Source organism: Grampus griseus (genome assembly GCF_964374135.1).
Source record: "Grampus griseus genome assembly, chromosome: 13".
In the NCBI taxonomy this organism is placed as follows: domain Eukaryota; kingdom Metazoa; phylum Chordata; class Mammalia; order Artiodactyla; family Delphinidae; genus Grampus; species Grampus griseus.
The window spans coordinates 40,061,796-40,081,562 of NC_139007.1; the positions used below are offsets into that span (position 1 = coordinate 40,061,796).

The window sequence follows — 19,767 nt, forward strand, 5'->3', positions numbered from 1 at the left end:
ACCCCGCCCCGCCCCCTTGACCTAAACTACAGTTCCCATCGTGCCTCTCCCACTTCCCGCCGCGCGGCACGCCGGAAGCGTAGCACTTCGAGGCCTCAAGGCATTTCGGAACTCGTAGTCTTTAATCTAGCCGCAAAGGTCCCGAAAGTTATAAGCTATTATAATTCTATTTCCCTAAGTAAATGTTTCAAAATTCCAAGTCCTGTTGTTCTTATTCTAATACTAATTAATCTACTGTAATGATTGTTTTAAAATATAAACGATTTCGTAGGAAAGGAGCTAAATAATGTGTGTCATGGCAATCTGTCAGGACCTGAAGCTACTCCTTCTTCCGCTAGGGCCTGGTCTCCGCAGAGTGTCTGTTGCCGTCATGTCGGCTGCGATCGAATCTCTGGCTGCTTCGTATGGTTCGGGTTCAGGGTCCGAATCGGACTCGGACAGTGAGGGTGGACGGTGTTCGCTGCCAGCCGCGGACTCCCTTATGCACTTGACTAAATCGTCTTCAGATAAGTCCTCTCTGGCAGTGGCGGTGGACTCCGCTCCGGAGGTGGCAGTTAAGGTAAGCGTTTTGGCTACTATTGCGGGGCTGGAATTGTCGGTTTCTGCTCCAGAATCCGACAGTAACTTGTTAGGCCCCGGGTCACCTCGTCCTCAGTCCTGAAAGGTAAGTGGCTAACGCTTGGATCTCTTCTTCTCCCTACATGCATCCTCCTTGGGAGAAGCTGGGAACTGGAAGTTCAGGACAGCCCTGCACTCCCTGCTCTCGCCTCCCACCTTCAGAAAGCAAGCGGGAAGAGGGGGTGAAATTTGAATTTATGGATTAGGATGTGGCCTGGATGGAGTAGGTGTAACAACATAAACAAAGGTAAATAAGGACTTCCCAAACTAGAGTATGTGCCCACACTTGAAGTGAGCTGTGGCCTGGCTTTGTTTTGTTTTTGACGTCAGAACTAAATTCTGATCCCGGCTCCACCACTTGTTTGAACTTGGGCAAGTTGTACAACGTCCTCAGTTTCCTCACCTGTACAATGGAGATATAATTTTAAAAGGACCTATCTATATGAGAGGACTATTGTGACGATTAAATGAAATGATAAAAATAAAGCTTGCAGCAGAGATCCTGGTATCTAATAAAAGTGCATATATAAGTCAAGACAGTGAGAAAAGGCCTTAGATTTAAGAAACAGTGTGCATGATCCCAATTGAGGAAAGTGACAGACGGAGAAATTGAGTTATATAGTTCCTTTAACAAATATTTATTGAACACGTTACTTGCCAGGAACTGTTCTAAGGGCTGAAGACACAGAGGCAAACAAGCCAGACATCTTTGACATCATGATTGCGTACATTTTAGTGGAAGAGGCAGCCAATAAAATATGAGCAAATAAAGTGGTTACAGATTGGATTGAGTACTGTAAAGGAAAAAGAATTCCGTGAAATAGAGTTCAGTGATGAAGAATAAGCTAGGAGTATGACTTCTGTAGATTGGTCAGGGAAGTCCTCTTGCAAAAGCAGCTTTGAGGAACAGGAACAAGCCAGCCAAGTGCACGATAAGGCAAGAGTTTCCCAGCAAAAGGAGACAGCAAGCCTTGAGATGGCAAAGAGCTTAGTGTGTTTGAAGAACTGAGGAAAGGTCTGTGTGTCTAGAGCTGGAGAAGAGCATCCACCAGTTGGTAGTAGAGGCCCAGTAGAGCCCAGTGGGGGTGATCAGGAGCTGAAGATGTGGTGACGGGAGGCAGTGTGCAAAAACTCCTTTGTATTTAAGATGTTTCCCAGTCTAGTGCTAGTGATACACCTGAGTCTTTTACAGGCTTTTAGTGAGCTATTCATGGATTTTACTTTTTACTAATGTATATCGAGTATGAAAGAATGCTTAGGATCCTCCTACTTTTATAACAAAACAAACTCCCCAAACTTACACCCCTCCTCTAGCAGCCTCCTGAGTCTTCATTCTTTTCACAGCTCAGCTTTTTGGAGCTCTCTCACTTTATCTCATTTTCTCCTCAACTCAATGCAGCCTTGCCCTAGCCTCTTGGGAAACTTACTCTCCCTGAGTAATGTCACTGCCCTTCCAGTTGTCAAGTTCTGTCATCTGAGTTGAATATTTGCATCAAGTGACACTATTAAATAGTTCTTTTTTGAAACTTTCTTTCTTTTTGGCTTCCATGGGGCCATCCGCAGTCTTCTGATCCCCTGTTCTTCTGCCCTCCCTTTCAATATTAGTGTTTCCTGAAACTCTGTCCGTAGTCCCCCTTTGCACCCCTCATACCCTCCAGGCCTTCAACCTGCAGTGCTCCTGATGACTTACAGGTGAACACTGTGAAGTGGTTCGCACAGGCTCTGGAATCAAGACCGCCAGCATTCAAATCCTACCTCCAGCAGTTACCCAGATGGTGACCTTGGATAAATTAGGTGCTCTGTGTCTAAGCTTTTTCTCATCTGTGAAGTAGGGATAACACTAGTAACTATCTCATGGAGTTCAAGACTTGTCATAAAGCATGTGCCAGGCACACCATCCTTATCCAATTCTAAACTCCTTGCTAGCTTCAGAACTATTGCCGTCTCTCCCAGTATAGCTCTCAGGCACCTCCAATCCAATGTGCTAAAAAATTGACATTTTCTTTCCCTCAGGATCTGCTTCACCTGTTTTTCCCATTTGGATTAATGACCCCACAACCCACCCATTAGTCCAAGCCAAGAACAGAGGGGTCTTCCTTTTCTCTTCCTTCTTCCTCAGCCCCTGAAGCTAGTCATTCAGCTGGTTCTAACATTTCTGCTTCATTAATTTCTCTCAAATCAACTCCTTCCTTTCCATTTTTACTGACACAGCCTTACTTCATATCTTCCTTACTTCTCTCAGGAGTCATTCTTGACTCCTCTTTCTTTCTGAACCCCTGCTATTGGGTAATGGGTCCTGTTCATTACCAGGACCCATTACCCAATAGTACCAATGATGTTTATCAAATCTCTCTTTCCTCTCTTTCCTCCTGCCACTGTTCAGATTCTTATAATTTTTCTTCAAGACAATTATAATAACCTTCTAACTGGTCTTTCTACTTCCTCCATTCTTGTCTCCCAGTTCCATACCCACTTTTCCCTTCACAATGCACTCAGAGTGGTCTTTCTAAATTGCAGTGTTATCATATCACTTCCTTGCCCCAAGACATCCTATTGCCTGCTGGGTAATTTTTGAGTTCCTTATGAGACCTGCCATTCTCCCATGCTGAACACTCTACAAAGCACCCAAAGCCTATTTTCTTTTTTTCTCTCAAGTTTTTGCCCACGCTAGTCTCTCTGCATGGAGATCCCTTGCCTCATGCCTCCCCTCATCCCACCCCCGAAAACTCTACTGTCCTTCAGTCTCAGTGCACATATTTCCTCTGTCTACCTTAGCCCCCTTTCCACATCTCAGTTATAGCACTTGCCACATTGCTGTGATTTGTTAATTTTTTTCTTTCCCCTGGACCAGACCCTGGTGACCAGAGATTGTTGTGTATATTTGTTTTCATGTCTTCAATGCCTAGTACACAAGATTAAGAGAAATACATTAGGTGAGAAAATGAATGAAAGAGTAAGTGAAAACCAAAGTCTTGAAAAAGCATGTATGTTGAGATTCAAGGTACATTGATTGGGTGGGAGTGAGAGGAAGTCTCTAAAACTCAGTTCAATCACTTCAAGTTATAAGTAAGATAATCCAGGAGGAAAGACTGAATAGGTATCAGAGGTCCATTAGAAGCAGAGCTGGGGCTAAACCCCACAGTGATCTGGTTTCTGTGATGAGAGAGTAAGGGATATTGATCATCGCTCGTTTGTTAATATGCTTTTTAAAAAGCTTACACCCAGTAAATTTAATGACAGAAAAATGTCCAGGGGAGGAGATGTGAAGCATACAAATAAGTTCATCTGTATTTGTCAAATTGTACTGTGACTAATAGCAAGCATTCTGGCAAAGTATGAACTTATGTAATGTTTTTAATCCATATCACTGAACACTAATGAGATTTCACGTACCTTATAGGTGATTTGATTTTATTTTTTGAAGTTACTGTTGGGTTGTCTTTTTCCTTTTGATCTGTAGGAGATCCTTATATATTCTGGATACTATCCCTTCGTCAATTATGTGTTGCAAATTTGTGGCTTGTTATGCATTGTGGTTCCTTTTCCTTGTTGGAGAAATTCTTCCTTTTCCCAAAGTCATAAAAATATCCTCCCATTTTGTCTTTTGAAAGCACTGTATTTTTGCTTTTTCCATTTAAGTCATGACTCCACATGGAATTAAGTTTTGTGTATGGTGTGAACATTTTTAATAATATAGCTCGATCTTTGGTAGGGCTGTTCTACCTCCCCCACCCCCACCCCACCTCCATCCTTTTTTGTTGTTATTCAAGAATGTCTTGGCTATTCTTGTCCCCTGTAACTCTGTATACGGTTTAGAATTAACATGTAAATTCTGCTAACACCGAGGTGGGATTTTGTTTGGAGTTGGGTTGACTCCTAGATCAATTTGAAGACAGTGTTATATCTGTTCATTCATTTAGGTCTTCTTTAGGTTTTTAATTTCTTTGAAAGTTTATAATTTTCTCTATCAGTATCTTGAACAGTTTTGTTGCAGATATTTCTAGGTGCATCTTAGTTTTATGCTATTATAATAATAAATTGTGTTATTTTTTCCATTATTTAATTTTTTGACTGATCTTACTACTTAAATAATGGTATCAGCTGCAAACATGAGAGTATTTTTTTCTTCCTTTCAGTCCTTTTTTCTTTTTTTTTTTTTCTTGCCTTGCCATGATTGCTAAGATCTCCAGAAAGATCAAAAATAAAAAGAGGGGAAAAGAATATATCAGGCAAATTCCAAGAAGAAGAAAATGGCATTGGTTGTATTAGGGTCAATAAAATAGACTTTAAAACAGAAAAAGGATCACTTCATAATGATACAAGGTTCAGTTCACAAAGAGGTACATAACAATTTTAAATTTATATGCACCTAATAATGTAAGCGCAAAATATTTAAGCAAAAGTTTTTATAGGGGCTTCCCTGGTGGCGCAGTGGTTGAGAGTCCGCCTGCCGATGCAGGGGACACGGGTTCGTGCCCCAGTCCGGGAAGATCCCACATGCCGCGGAGCGGCTGGGCCCGTGAGCCATGGCCGCTGAGCCTGCGCGTCCGGAGCCTGTGCTCCGCAACGGGAGAGGCCACAACAGTGAGAGGCCCGCGTACCGCCAAAAAAAAGTTTTTATAACTACGAGAGAAACCGACAAATCTACAATTACAGCAGAAGATTTTAATATACCTCTTTCAATAATTGATAGAATAAGCAAAACAATATCAATGATGACACAGAAAATTCAAACAACGAAATTAGCAAACTGTATCTGAAGGGTATAAAGGACATGGCACTCAATGCAGAAAACTGTTTTCAAGCAGTAATAAAACATTTTTAAAAAACTGACCATATACTAGGCCAGGGATTGGCAAACTTTGGTAAAGGGCCAGATAGTAAATATTTGGGGCTGTGCAGGCCACATACAGTCTTTGTCACATCTTAATGTCTGTCTTTCCCTCTTTCTTTCTTTTTCTAAACAACCCTTTAAAATGTAAATATCTTACATTTACTTAGCTTGTTGGTACAAAAGCAGGCTGTGGGCTGGACATGGCCCAATAATTGTAGTTTGCCAACCCCTGTACTAGTCCATAAAATAAATCTCAATACATTTTAAGTCATATAATCACATTCTCTGACCACAGTGCATCTAAGCTAATCAGTCACAAAAAGATAAACTATAAAATTCCCACATTTGAAAATTATAAATTGTACTCAGTAAACCATGGGCCAAATTTTTAAAAACTAGAAAATATTTTGAACTAAACAATAAGAAAACAATGCTCATCGGAACTTACGAGGTGCAGCCATAGTAATAATTTTTTTTTCAAGTATAGTCTTAAATACACATAACAGTATAGAAGAAATGAGCATAGAATATCTTTCCATTTTTTGTATCTTTTCAATTTTTTTCATGAATATCTTATAGTTTTCAGTGTATGTATCTTTCACCTCCTTGTTTAAATTTGTTCCTAGATGTTTTATTGTTTTTCATGCTATTGTAAATTGGATTGTTTTCTTAATTTCTCTTTCTAGTGGTTCATTGTTAACATATAAAGCAACAGACTTTTGTATATTGATTTTGTACCCTGCAACTTTACTGAATTCATTTATTAGTTCTAATAGTTGTTTGGTGGAGTCTTTAGAGTTTTCTCTATATAAATGATGTCATCTGCCAGTAGTGACAGTTTTACTTCTTTTCCAATTTGGATGCTTTTTATTTCTTTTTCCTGCTTAAATTGCTCTGACTAGGACTTACAATACTATGTTTAATAAAAGTGGTGAAAGTGGGCATCTTGTCTTGTTCCTGATCTTAAAGGAAAATTTTTCATCTTTTTGCCATTGAGTATGATGTTAGCTGTGGGTTTGTCATATATGGCATTTATTATGTCGAGGTACATTCTGTCTATACCTGCTTTGTTGAGACTTTTTATAAGGAATGGGTATTGAACTTTGTCAGATGCCTTTTCTATGTCTATTGCGATGATGTTTATTCTTTGTTAATGTGCTGTATCACGTTGATTAATTTGCAGATGTTGAACCATCTTTGCATCCCTGGAATAAATCCTACTTGATCGTGGTGTATGATCCTTTTATTGTATTGTTGAATTTGGTTTGCTGACATTTTGAGGATGTTTGCATTTAAGTTCTTCAGGAATATCGGCCTGTAATTTCCCTTTTTTGTGGTATCCTTGTCTGGTTTTGGTATCAGGGTAATGCTGGTCTCATAAAATGAATTTGGGAGCATTCACTCTTCTTCAGTTTTTTGGAAGAGTTTGAGAAGGATAGGTGTGAAACGTTTCAATATTTGGTAGCATACTGAAGCCTTCTGGTCCTGGAGTTTTATTCTTTGGGAGTTTTTTGATTACTGATTCAGTCTCCTTACTAGTAATTGGTCAGTTCAGATTTCCATTTCTTCATGATTCAGTCTCGAAGATTGTATGTTTCTAGGAATTTATCCATTTCTTCTAGGTTGTCCAATTTGTTGGCATATAGGTGTTCATAGTAGTATCTTATAATCTTTTGTACTTTGGTATCAGTTGTAACTTCTCTCTCGTTTCTGATCTTATTTATTTCATCCTCTGTTTTTCCTTAGTGAATCTAGGTAAAGGTTTATCAATTTTGTTTATCTTTTCAAAGAACCAGCTCTTGTCTTTTTCTTTCTGTTGTCTTTTTAGTCTCTATTTCATTTATTTCCACTCTGATCTTTATTATGTCCTTCCTTCTACCAACTTTGGGCTTCATTTGTTCTTCTTTCCTAGTTCCTTTATGTGTAAAGTTACGTTGTTTATTTGAGGTTTTTCTTGTTTCTTGAGGTAATCCTATGTCTCTAATTTCCCTCTTAGAACTTCTTTTGCTGCATCCCATAGATTTTGGTATGTTGTATTTCCATTTTCATTTGTCTCAAGGTATTTTTCTTTTTAATTTCTATTTTGATTTCTTCATTGACCCATTGGTTGTTCAGTAGCATATTGTTTAATCTCCAAATATTTGTGGTTTTTCCAGTTTTCTTCTTTTAATTGATCTCTAGTTTCATACCATTGTGGTTGAAAAGATGCTTGATATGATTTCAGTCTTCTTAGGTGTATTGAGACTTATTTTGTGGCCTAACATATGATCTATCGTGGAGAATGTTCTGTGTGCATTTGAAAAGAATGTGTATTCTGCTGCTCTTGGATGGAATGTTCTGTATTTATCTATTAAGTCTATCTGGTATAATTATTGATTTTCTTTCTGGATGATCTGTCCATTAATGTAAGTGGAATATTAAAGTCCTCTACTATTATTGTATTCCTGTCAATTTCTCCCTTTAGGTCTGTTAATACTTGCTTTATATATTTAGGTGCTCCTGTGTTGGGTGCATAGATATATACAAATGTTATACCTTTTTGCTGGATTGACCCCTTTATCATGATGTAATGTCCATCTTTGTCTTTTATTACAGTCTTTTTCCTCTGTATTTGTTAAGGGCCAAACTCAAAAGATATCTTTATATGAATTTCTATTTTTTTCCTCAGCCAATTAAACTCCCATTATAGAAAGTCTGTTCATTTCTATTTTTTGGCAAAAAACCTGTAACATAAATTGATAGTTTGTAATAATGGTTGATATTTATGTCTTGTTTATAGTTTACGAAGTGCTTTCACATCCATTTTCTTATTTGTATAACAGTAAGAAATGTGAAAAGGACTAAAAGGTAAATATTATATGATTTTATTTTCAAATTACTTTGAATCAACAAAAGGTAACATATTTAAACTTATTTGACTCATAGGGTACACTTTACTTACTGCATTTTAATTTTTATGGATAATGAAAGCTGAATAGAAATCCTTTGTAATTCTCTGGTAATTTCAATTGCATGCCTAATTGTTATTGAACTCCTCATGGGTATTAAAACAAGGTTGTGGTGTTGTCCAACTTTTTCTAATTAAACATAAAATTAATAACTCTTCATTTTCTGAGGAGTTGTCCAGTTTGTTCTATAATTTTAGGAGGAGCCAGAGATGGGGACCTAGTTATATTTTCATTAGTTGCCACATTGCTTTTTAAGAGTAGTTCTTTTAAAATTGTATTTTGCATTTAAAACTTGATGTCTTGTGGTACTCTGTTCAAAATAATTCAAATTTAGAATATTTAAAATACCCTTAATCAGAAAGATCTGGTAAACCATATTAAAAAGTGGTTCTAACAACTGTATTCTAAAAAAGCCATTGGGGAAGTATGAACACGGCTAAGCCTCTTGTTGTTATAAGCAGTTTATCCTTATAAAAGAGAGAAAAGCATTTAATTTAGTTTTTATGCAGTTTAACTTTGTGGTACTTGGTTTTGCTACTGAGCCCTAGGTAGATACTCTAATCAATGAAGATTGGGGTATGCTTTCTAGGGTAATATAGGTGGCCCAGCATTTGAACCCCCTTCCTTAATAGTCTTAATGTAAACAGCATCCTTCCCTGCCTCCTACCTTCAGAAGCTGGAAACCCAGATTCTATCCTCCCAACTCCCTTTCAGCTAAGATTTAGGACTATAATTTGGGCTCTCAGGCAGATGCACCCACCTAAATTCTAGTCTAAAGCTAATCCACAAAGAAGCAAAGAAAAAGAATATTTTAAGTGGCAGTGATGACTCCCAACACTAAAAGATTAAAAGAAAATTAAAAGATTATCTATGATCTTTGCTAGCTTCAGATCTATCATCATCTACTCCCAACATCTCCCACCAACTCCAAAATCTATCACCCATCACCCATTCTTGTCTTTGTAATCTCTGTTTCATCTCAGGGAGGATTCTCCTTCTCTTTTCAGAGGCTAGTTGGTTGTATCCTGGATTATCTCCCCTCTCACCTCTTCCAGAATGACCATACCTTTTTGATCATTCCCTCATTCTTATCGTATGTTTCTCGCTACTTGCTCCTTTCCTGTAGCTTATGATTGACTTAATCTTTGGCTTAGCCTTTTCTTTAAAAAGGAAAAAAGTAAACTGAATTTTACCCTGAAAATCCTTCAATCTGGTACCCCATCTTTTCTTCTTTACTGCCAGATGTCTTGAAAGAGCAAAAATATTGATGTCTTTTTTTTTTTCTAAATCCTCGGTTATACCTCTGCCCCTTGCAACTGGCTCTCCATACTTCACCCTGCTACCAAAATTGCTCTGGCAAAGGTTTTCTGTGACATAATTGCCAATTTCAGTGATCTTTGGTCAGCCTTCATCCTCTTTAATTTCTCTAGGAATTTGACATATCTTTCTTCAGTTTAATTTAACAAATATTTATTGAACATGCACTTCATGCCCTGCATTCTACTGGGCAGTAAGACTATAAAATATAAGTAAAAGTCATGTGCAACAAATAATGTATCACAAGGGCTATTAGGAGTTATGTGTAACATCTCTTAGGACTGTGGATGAAAAAGCATTTTTCCTGAGCCAAGAGGAGGGGCGGTATCAGGGAAAAGAAGAAGATGACATATTATCAGATAGCAAAGGGAAATGCATAAGGAACAAAGTAACATTGCCAACAACACAGGAAGCATGAAAGTGCTTGATATTTTAAAAAGTCAGCAATTAGTCTAATACAGCAAAAATGGGGGTATGTTAAAGCAGATAAGGACATACTATAATAGACCAGGCAAGATATGAAGTCTGAACTAGGATGGTGGAGAAGGGAAGGTGGGAGTAGGGTTGCTAGAGAAATATTTTAGGGGTAGAATCAGTAAGACTCAGTGCCTAATTTGTTCGTGTGTGACAGTGGAGTCATGGGGAAATGGTATCTTGTGTTTTGGACATACCAAGGTGTTTGATGCTGTGGAATATCCATATAATGAAGTTCAGTAGGCCGTTAGATATGTGGATACAGAGGCTAGGTATGGTCAAGGCTGCAGATAAAAATTTGGGCTGGAAATTGAAGTCAAGAGATAAGATAAAGATGTGGAAAAATCTGAAACAAGAGAGGAAGGAAGTTTAAGAGAGTCAGACCTGAAGGACTCTATCTTTGTAAAGTAGAGAAACTAAGTCACCTGCTTTGGTGGGGGGTGTTTTAATAGCGACAAAATTTTGGAACAATAACTGTGTGCCTATAGTATTACTTTTCCTGTCAGTTTTCTATCTTTGGTCATTACCTGGTCTAACTCTATGAGATCTTCATTTGTCAGTGGCATTGCTTCTTCTCCAGCATCACTGTCAACTTCATGCTTTTCTACCTGTTTTGCAAAATTTGCGATGTTACTTTGCATTATCTTTGCATTATGTTTACAGATATATCCTACATCTGCAAGTGGCCAACAAAGATGGTGACATGATAGGAATAGTTCTAGGGGGTTAAGGCCACATTCGTGCATACAAAATCCAACTTCTATAGCTTTTTAACATCTTTATTGGAATATAATTGCTTTACAGTGTTGTCTTACTTTCTGCTATATAACAAAGTGAATCAGCTATATGTATACCTATATCCCCATATCCCCTCCCTCTTGTTCCTCCCTCTGACCCTCCCTATCCCACCCCTCTAGGTGGTCACAGAGCACTGAGCTGACCTCTCTCTGCTATGCAGCTGCTTCCCACTAGCTATCTATTTTACATTTGGTAGTGTATACGTCAGTGCTACTGTCTCACTTCATCCCAGCTCACCCTTCCCCCTCCCCGTGTCCTCAACTCCATTCTCTACGTCTGCATCTTTATTCCTGTTCTGCCCCTAGGTCCATCAGAACCATTTGGTTTTTTTAGATTCCATATATATGTGTTAGCATACGGTACTTGTTTTTCTCTTTCTGACTTACTTCACTCCGTATGACAGACCCTAGGTCCATCCACCTCACAACAAATAACTCAATTTCGTTTCTTTTTATGGCGGAGTAATATTCCATTGTATATATGTGCCACATCTTCTTTATCCATTCATCTGTCGATGGACACTTAGGTTGCTTCCATGTCCTGGCTATTGTAAATAGTGCTGCAGTGTATATCCTGAGAAAACCATAATTCATAAAGAGTCATGTACCACAGTGTTCATTGCAGCTTTGTTTTTTTGATATTGAGTTGCATGAGCTGCTTGTATATTTAGGAGATTAATCTTTTGTCAGTTGCTTTGTTTGCAAATATTTCCTCACATTCTGAAGATTGTCTTTGCATCTTATTTATGGTTTCCTTTGCTGGGCAAAAGCTTTTAAGTTTCATTAGTTTCCATTTGTTTATTTGTGTTTTTATTTCCATTTCTCTGGGAGGTGTGTCAAAAAGGATCTTGCTGTGATTGATGTCATAGAGTGTTCTGCCTATGTTTTCCTCTAAGTTTTACAGTGAGTGGGCTTACATTTAGATCCTTAATCCATTTTGATTTTATTTTTTGGGTATGGTGTTAGGAAGTGATCTAATTTCATTCTTTTACATGTAGTTCTCCAGTTTGCCCAGCACCACTTATTGAAGAGGCTGTCTTTTCTCCATTGTACAGTCTTGCCTCCTTTGTCAAAGATAAGGTAACCGTATGTGCGTGGGTTTATCTCTGGGCTTTCTATCCTGTTCCCTTGATATGTATTTCTGTTTTGGTGCCAGTACCATACCGTCTTGATTACTGTAGCTTTGTAGTATAGTCTGAAGTCAGGGAGCCTGATTCCTCCAGCTCCGTTTTTCTTTCTGAAGATTGCTTTGGCTATTTGGGGACTTTTGTGTTTCCACACAAATTGTGAAACTTTTTGTTCTAGTTCTGTGAAAAATGCCAGTGGTAGTTTGATAGGGATTGCATTGAATCTGTAGATTGCTTTGGGTAGTAGAGTCATTTTCACAATGTTGATTCTTCCAATCCAAGAACATGGTGTATCTCTCCATCTGTTTGTATCATCTTTAATTTCTTTCATCAGTGTCGTATAGTTTTCTGCATACAGGTCTTTTGTCTCCTTAGGTAGGTTTATTCCTAGGTATTTTATTCTTTTTGTTGCGGTGGTAAATGGGAGTGTTTCCTTAATTTCTCTTTCAGATTTTTCATTGTTAGTGTAGGAATGCAGGAGATTTCTGTGCATTAATTGTGTATCCAGCTACTTTACCAAATTCATTGATTAGCTCTAGTAGTTTTCTGGTAGCATCTTTAGGATTCTCTATGTATAGTATCATGTCATCTGTAAACAGTGACAGTTTCACTTCTTTTCCAATTTGGATTCCTATTATTTATTTTCTTCTCTGATTGCCTTGGCTAAAACTTCCAAAACTATGTTGAATAATAGTGGTGAGAGTGGGCAACCTTGTCTTGTTCCTGATCTTAGAGGAAATGGTTTCAGTTTTTCACCACTGAGAATGATGTTGGCTGTGGGTTTGTCATATATGGCCTTTATTATGTTGAGGTAGGTTCCCTCTATGCCTACTTTTTGGAGAGTTTTTATCATAACTGGTTGTTGAATTTTGTCAAAAGTTTTTTCTGCACCTGTTAAGATTATCGTATGGTTTCTTTCCTTCAATTCGTTAATATGGTGTATCACATTTATTGATTTGCGTATATTGAAGAATCATTGCATTTCTGGGATAAACCCCATTTGATCATGGTTCATGACCCTTTTAATGTGCTGTTGGATTCTGTTTGCTAGTATTTTGTTGAGGATATTTGCATCTATGTTCATCAGTGATATTAGCCTATAGTTTTCTTTTTTTGTGACGTCTTTGGTTTTGGTATCAGGGTGATTGTGGCCTCGCAGATTGAGTTTGGGAGTGTTCCTCCCTTTGCTACATTTTGGAAGAGTTTGAGAAGGATAGGTGTTAGCTCTTCTCTAAATGTTTACTGGTAAAGCCATCTGGTCCTAGGCTTTTGTTTCTTGGAAGATTTTTAATCACAGTTTCAATTTCAGTGCTTGTGATTGGTCTGTTTAAATTTTCTATTTGTTCCTCGTTCAGTCTCAGAAGGTTGTGCTTTTCTAAGAATTTGTCCATGTCTTCCAGGTTGTCCATTTTATTGGCATATAGTTGCTTGTAGTAATCTCTCATGATCCTCTGTATTTCTGCAGTGTCACTTCTCCTTTTTCGTTTCTAATTCTGTTGATTTGAGTCTTCTCCCTTTTTCTCATGAGTCTGGCTAATGGTTTATCAATTTTGTTTATCTTCTCAAAGAACTAACTTTTAGTTTTATTGATCTTTGCTATTGTTTTCTTTGTTTCTTTTTCATTTATTTCTGGTCTGAACTTTATGATTTCTTTCCTTCTGCTAACTTTGGCATTTTTTTGGTTCTTTTTTCTCTAACAGCTTTAGGTGTAAGGTTAGGTTCTTTATTTGAGATTTTTCTTGTTTCCTGAGATAGGATTGTATTGCTATAAATTTCCCTCTTAAAACTGCTTTTGCTGTATCCCATAGGTTTTGGGTCATCGTGTTTTCACTTTGTTTCTAGGTATTTTTTGATTTCCTTTTTGATTTCTTAAGTGATCTCTTGGTTATTTAGCAGCATATTGTTTAGCCTCCATAGGTTTGTATTTTTTACAGATTTTTTCCTGTAATTGATATCTAGTCTCATAGGGTTGTGGTCAGAAAAGATACTTGACATGATTTCAACTTTCTTAAATTTACCAAGGCTTGATTTGTGACCCAAGATATGATCTATCCTGGAGAATGTTCCATGAGCACTTGAGAAGAAAGTGTTTTTTTAGGATGGAATGTCTTGTAAACATCAATTAAGTCCATCCAGTCTAGTCTGTCACTTAAAGCTTGTGTTTCCTTATTTATTTTCATTTTGGTGATCTGTCCATTGGTGAAAGTGGGGTTTAAAGTCCACTACTATGATTGTGTTACTGTCAGTTTCCCTTTTTATGGCTCTTAGCGTTTGCCTTATGTATTGAGATGCTCCTATGTTGGGTGCAAAAATGTTTACAATTGTTATATCTTCTTCTTGGATTGATCCCTTGATCATTATGTAGTGTCCTTCTTTGTCTCATCTTTATTTTAAAGTCTGTTTTGTCTGATATGATTATTGCTACTCCAGCTTTCTTTTGATTTCCATTTGCATGGAATATCTTTTTCCATCCCCTTACTTTCAGTCTGTATGTGTCCCTAGGTCTGAAGTGGGTCTCTTGTAGACAGCATATATACAGATCTTGTTTTTGTATCCATTCAGCCAGTCTATGTCTTTTGGTTGGAGCATTTAATCCACTTACATTTAAGGTAATTATCAATATGTATGTTCCTATGACCATTTTCTTAATTGTTTGGGGTTTGTTTTTGTAGGTCTTTTCCTTCTCTTGTGTTTCCTGCCTAGAGAAGTTCCTTTTGCATTTGTTGTAAAGCTGGTTTGTTGGTGCTGATTTCTCTTAACTTTTGCTTGTCTGTAAAGGTTTTAATTTCTCTGTGAAATTTGACTGAGATCCTTCCTGGGTAGAGTAATCTTCGTTGTAAGTTTTTCCCCTTCATCACTTTAAATATGTCCTGCCACTCCCTTCTGTCTTGCAGTTTCTGCTGAAAGATCAGCTGTTAACCTTATGGGGATTCCCTTGTATGTTATTTCTTGCTTTTCTCTTGCTGCTTTTAGTATTTTTTCTTTGTATTTAATTTTTGATAGTTTGATTAGTATGTGTCTTGGCGTGTTTCTCCTTGGATTTATCCTGTATGGGACTCTCTGTGCTTCCTGGACTTGATTTCCTTTTCCATGTTAGGGAAGTTTTCAACTATAATCTCTGCAAATATATTCTCAGACCCTTTCTTTTTCTCTTCTTCTGGGACCCCTATAATTCGAATCTTGATTCATTTAATATTGTCCCAGAGGTCTCTTAGGCTGTCCTCAATTCTTTTCGTTCTTTTTTCTTTATTCTGCTCTGCGGCAGTTATTTCCACTCTTTTATCTTCCAGGTCACTTATCCGTTCTTCTACCTCAGTTATTCTGCTATTGATTCCTTCTAGAGAATTTTAAATTTCATTTATTGTGTTGCTCATCATTGTTTGTTTGCTTTTTGGTCCTTCTAGTTCCTTGTTAAACGTTTCTTGTGTTTTTTCCATTCTATTTCCAAGATTTTGGATCGTCTTTTCTATCATTACTCTGCATTCTTTTTCAGGTAGACTGCCTATTTCCTCTTCATTTGTTTGGTCTGGTGGGTTTTTACCTTGCTGCTTCATCTGCTGTGTATTTCTCTGTCTTCTCATTTTGTTTAACTTACTGTGTTTGGGGTCTCCTTTTCGCAGGCTGCAGGTTTGTAGTTCCCATTGTTTTTGGTGTCTGCCCCCAGTGGGTGCAGTTGGTTCAGTGGCTTGTGTAAGCTTCCTGGTAGAGGGGACTCGTGCCTGTGTTCTGGTGGGTGGGGCTGGATCTTGTCCTTCTGGTCAGCAGAGCCATGTCCAGTGGTGCATTTTGGGGTGTTTGTGAACTTAGTATGACTTTAGGCAGCCTCTCTGCCAATGGGTGGGGTTGTGTTCCTGTCTTGCTAGTTCTTTGGCATGGGGTGTCTAGCACTGGAGCTTGCAGGCCGTTGGGTAGAGCTGGGTCTTAATGTTGAGACGGAGATCTCTGGGAGAGCTCTCGCCGATTGATATTACATGGGGCTGGGAGGTCTCTGGTGGTCCAATGTCCTGGACTTGACTCTCCCACCTCAGAGGCTCAGGCCTGACACCCGGCCAGAGCACCAAGACCCTGCCAGCCACATGGCTCAGAAGAAAAGGAAGAAAAATAGGAAAAAAAAAAGAACAACTAACAGATAGAACCCCAAACCAAATGGTAAAAGCAAAACTAAACAGACAGAAATCACAGAAATAAACATACACACACACTCATAACAAGAAAACAAACAAATAAACAAAAAAAACAACGAACAGTCAGAACCCTAGGACAAATGGTAAAAGCAAACCTAAACAAACAATATCACACAAAGAAACATACACATACACACTATAGACCAGGGCTTCAGAATATCTGGTCCTTTTTCAAACTTCTCTCTGTTCCTCTGTGAAAGGACTTCATGGTCAATTTGCTTAGACTTTGGTTCTCAGCCTGCAACTTTGGAATCACGTGGGAAGCTTGAACCAATGCCGGGCCTCATTCGGGAGGAATTAAATGAGAAAATATGAGGTGAGGCCTGGCATGAAACTTCTTTAAAGCTTCCTGCTGGACTCCACCAGTCTATGGAGGCCAGCTTATACTTTAATAGAGGGAGGTAGACAATTAATACATGTCAGGTGATGATAAATATAATAGAGAACAATAAAGCAAGGTAAGGGGAAAGTAGGAAAACTGTGCAGAGACCTGAAAGGAGAGAGAACAGTCATGTGGGTATCCAGAGAAAGAACATTCCAAGAAGAGGAAACAGTAAGTGTGGAGACCCCAAAGCAGGACTGTCTTTTGGTGTATTCCTAGAATAACAAATGAGCCAGTGAGGCTGGAGTAAAGTGAGCACAGGCACAGGGCTAGGTGAAGACAGAAGTTAGTAGGGGCAAGGGACAGATTTGGAGGGTAAATTCTCTCAACCAGTTAGATTCAGACTTCTTCAGTTTATAATAGTGATTTTGTAACTTAAGCTTTCCTGAAATACAACCCATAGATGATATATAACTTCCTTAAGAATTTCAAAATATAACTTGAATACCCTAAATTAAATTTTGTAAAGCAACTTTATATCATGTTTGATATGTAAATTAAACATGTACTAATAACATGTTTTTATTAGTAAATGCTCAGGCAGGACAATACAGGAAGACAAAAATGGCTTATAAAACTACCCTTGGGAGCCATACTTTCTGAAAACAACTGGTAATGAGCCCTGTAGTTCTTTGTAAGGCCCCTACCCTAAATGGGGAAGCTACCGGAGGGTTTAGAGTGAACGAGTAACATAATTGGACTAATATTTTAAAAGAATCACACTGGCCTCTGTGTGGAGTGAGGCTGTGGGTAGACAAGGGCAGAAGCAGGGAGACCAGTTAGGAGGCTATTACAGTAACAGGTGCAAAATGATAAACTGGACTGAGGTGATAGTGAAAGAGGACTTGAGAAGTGGTTGAACTCTGGGTGTTCATAGAAGGCAGAGGATTTGCTGATGGGTTGGATATACAACGTGAAAGAAAGAGGAGTCAAGGATAACTGTGGCAGTTTTCGCCTGAACACATGTAAGGGTGGGATAGTGGTTAATTTAGAGGAGGGTAGAAGGAGTCACTGGGGAAGGGAGAACAGAAGTTCCCTTTTTGGATATATTAAGTTTGAGATGTCTGTTAGACATCCTGGGAGAAAAGATGTTGAGTTGAAGCTCAGATATATAAATCCCTAGAGTTCAAGGGAGAGATCCAGGCCAGAAAATTGTTATATTGTATGTATTGCATGTATTGTTTATGTGGTGGGGCTACACAAAAGATAGACTACCAGTGATTCTCTAGTGGAGATGAGATTTTTATGTTCATTAAGTTAGGGGATGAATTTAATAGTCGATGTAGATTGTTAGACTTTAGATTTAGAAGATTTGGGCCCTGCCACCTCCTTTTGTTTCTTCTGCAGTCCCTAAGCAGGTCCATCTGGGTACATATCTAATACGGTCTGCTGAATAAAGGAGTGCTTCTCCTGAATTTGGAACCAGAAGATCAGGTCTTTTGAGTTCATAAAAAAGAGCTGGACTCTCTTACTTTAAGGCTTTGAGTAGTATTAACTTACTTAGAAATTTTAATTTGTTCAGATGGAATAAAGTCAATGTTTTGGGGGGTTTTTTTTTGCGGTACGCGGGCCTCTCACTGCTGTGGCCTCTCCCGCTGCGGAGCACAGGCTCCGGACGCACAGGCTCAGCGGCCATGGCTCATGGGCCCAGCCGCTCCGCGGCATGCGGGATCTTCCCGGACCGGGGCACGAACCCGTGTCCCCTGCATCGGCAGGCGGACTCTCAACCACTACGCCACCAGGGAAGCCCAAAGTCAATGTTTTTGAAGGAAAGAATTTTTGTTATGCATTCTAACCTCTATAACTGTTTATATTACTTTTATTAGTCTTCGATTATTAGACCTATATATAATTCTATACATTAATATATAGAATTTTATACTAATCACATAGCATTAGTGTAATCTTCATAAAAGTGATGTTAAAATGGCTAGTGTGACCTTAATGTAGTTTCTAAAATACAGTAAATACTTGTCGTATCTTTCACGTTTGTTTGGTTTTCTTGTAGGAAGATTTGGAGACTGGAGTTCACCTTGACCCTGCTGTCAAAGAGGTTCAGTATAATCCTACCTATGAGACCATGTTTGCTCCTGAGGTAAGAAAACGTATTATAGTTAAGAGTGTCTTTTGCTTTACAGTATTTAAATTATACATACGTAGATAAACAGTTGGTGAATTTTTCAATGTTTTCTGATGAAAGTATACTACTTAAACTGTTAGAAAATATATCCTGTTATATGTTAGTTATATCTCAATTAAAAAAAGAAAGGAAAAGATATCCTTCTCTTCTCCAAAAGTTGAATAGTATGCTTTTGTAAGAATATCTAATTCTTAGATGCAAACTTAGTTAACATCTTCCTCTCAATTTTGATAAGGGAGTATTACAAGTTAACCATGAGGGAAAAAATTTAGGTTGATTAGCATCATTAATGCATAGTATATTATGAAACATCTAGTGACAAATGCTGCTGTGTTAAACACTAAAAAGAGGTACCATACTGACGTGGTCACTGCTCAAAAATAGTCACACGGTTTATTGCTTGCTCTGAGTCAGACATCTTATGGATTCTTTTTTCTGATGATGATAAATGGTGATGGAAGCATTTAAAAAAGCTGAAGAAGAAGAAGAAAAAAAGCAGAAATAGTGAAAATTGTCCATTTAGGAAAGTCTTTGTAGAAAAGATTAGATTTCTAGGTATTTAGCCTTTAAAAAGGAGAAAAGAATGCTTGACTGACAAGATACAGATATCAGAAAAAGGTCATTATAAGAAATAATAATATGGTTTCAGTAGCAGCATCTTTAAGAGCACTTTAAAGATAGAGATGAGGAGCTATATCTTACTGCACCCTGGTGGAGAAAGAAGTACTTTTTAATATTTTTCATTTTTTAGCATATAGTCATTGTCTTTTTTTTTTTTTTTTTTGATAAAGCTGTTTCATGTAATTTTTACCTGCTTAGGTTTCCATAGTCACTTAAAATATGGCAGTGGAAATGTATAGCACAGCCAAGGATGTCAGTGCTAGTGCTCTAGCTGTTCTCCTAAGTGTACAATAAGCAAAAAATTCATTCTCATGCTCTGAGACGG

At 38.0% G+C, this 19,767-nt stretch overlaps 1 protein-coding gene across 1 annotated transcript in view; it reads left to right on the forward strand.

The window, feature by feature from the left end:
- Nucleotides 1-370: 370 nt before the first annotated feature.
- Nucleotides 371-19,767, forward strand: part of CDC40 (cell division cycle 40) — a gene marked incomplete at its 5' end in the record, with an annotated part of 54,769 nt that continues 35,372 nt past the window's right edge. Inside the window, 2 exons of the mRNA XM_082669199.1 lie at nt 371-559; nt 18,690-18,776. Of these exons, the coding sequence (XP_082525325.1) occupies nt 371-559; nt 18,690-18,776 (276 nt within the window). The remainder of the gene's footprint in view (nt 560-18,689; nt 18,777-19,767) is intronic.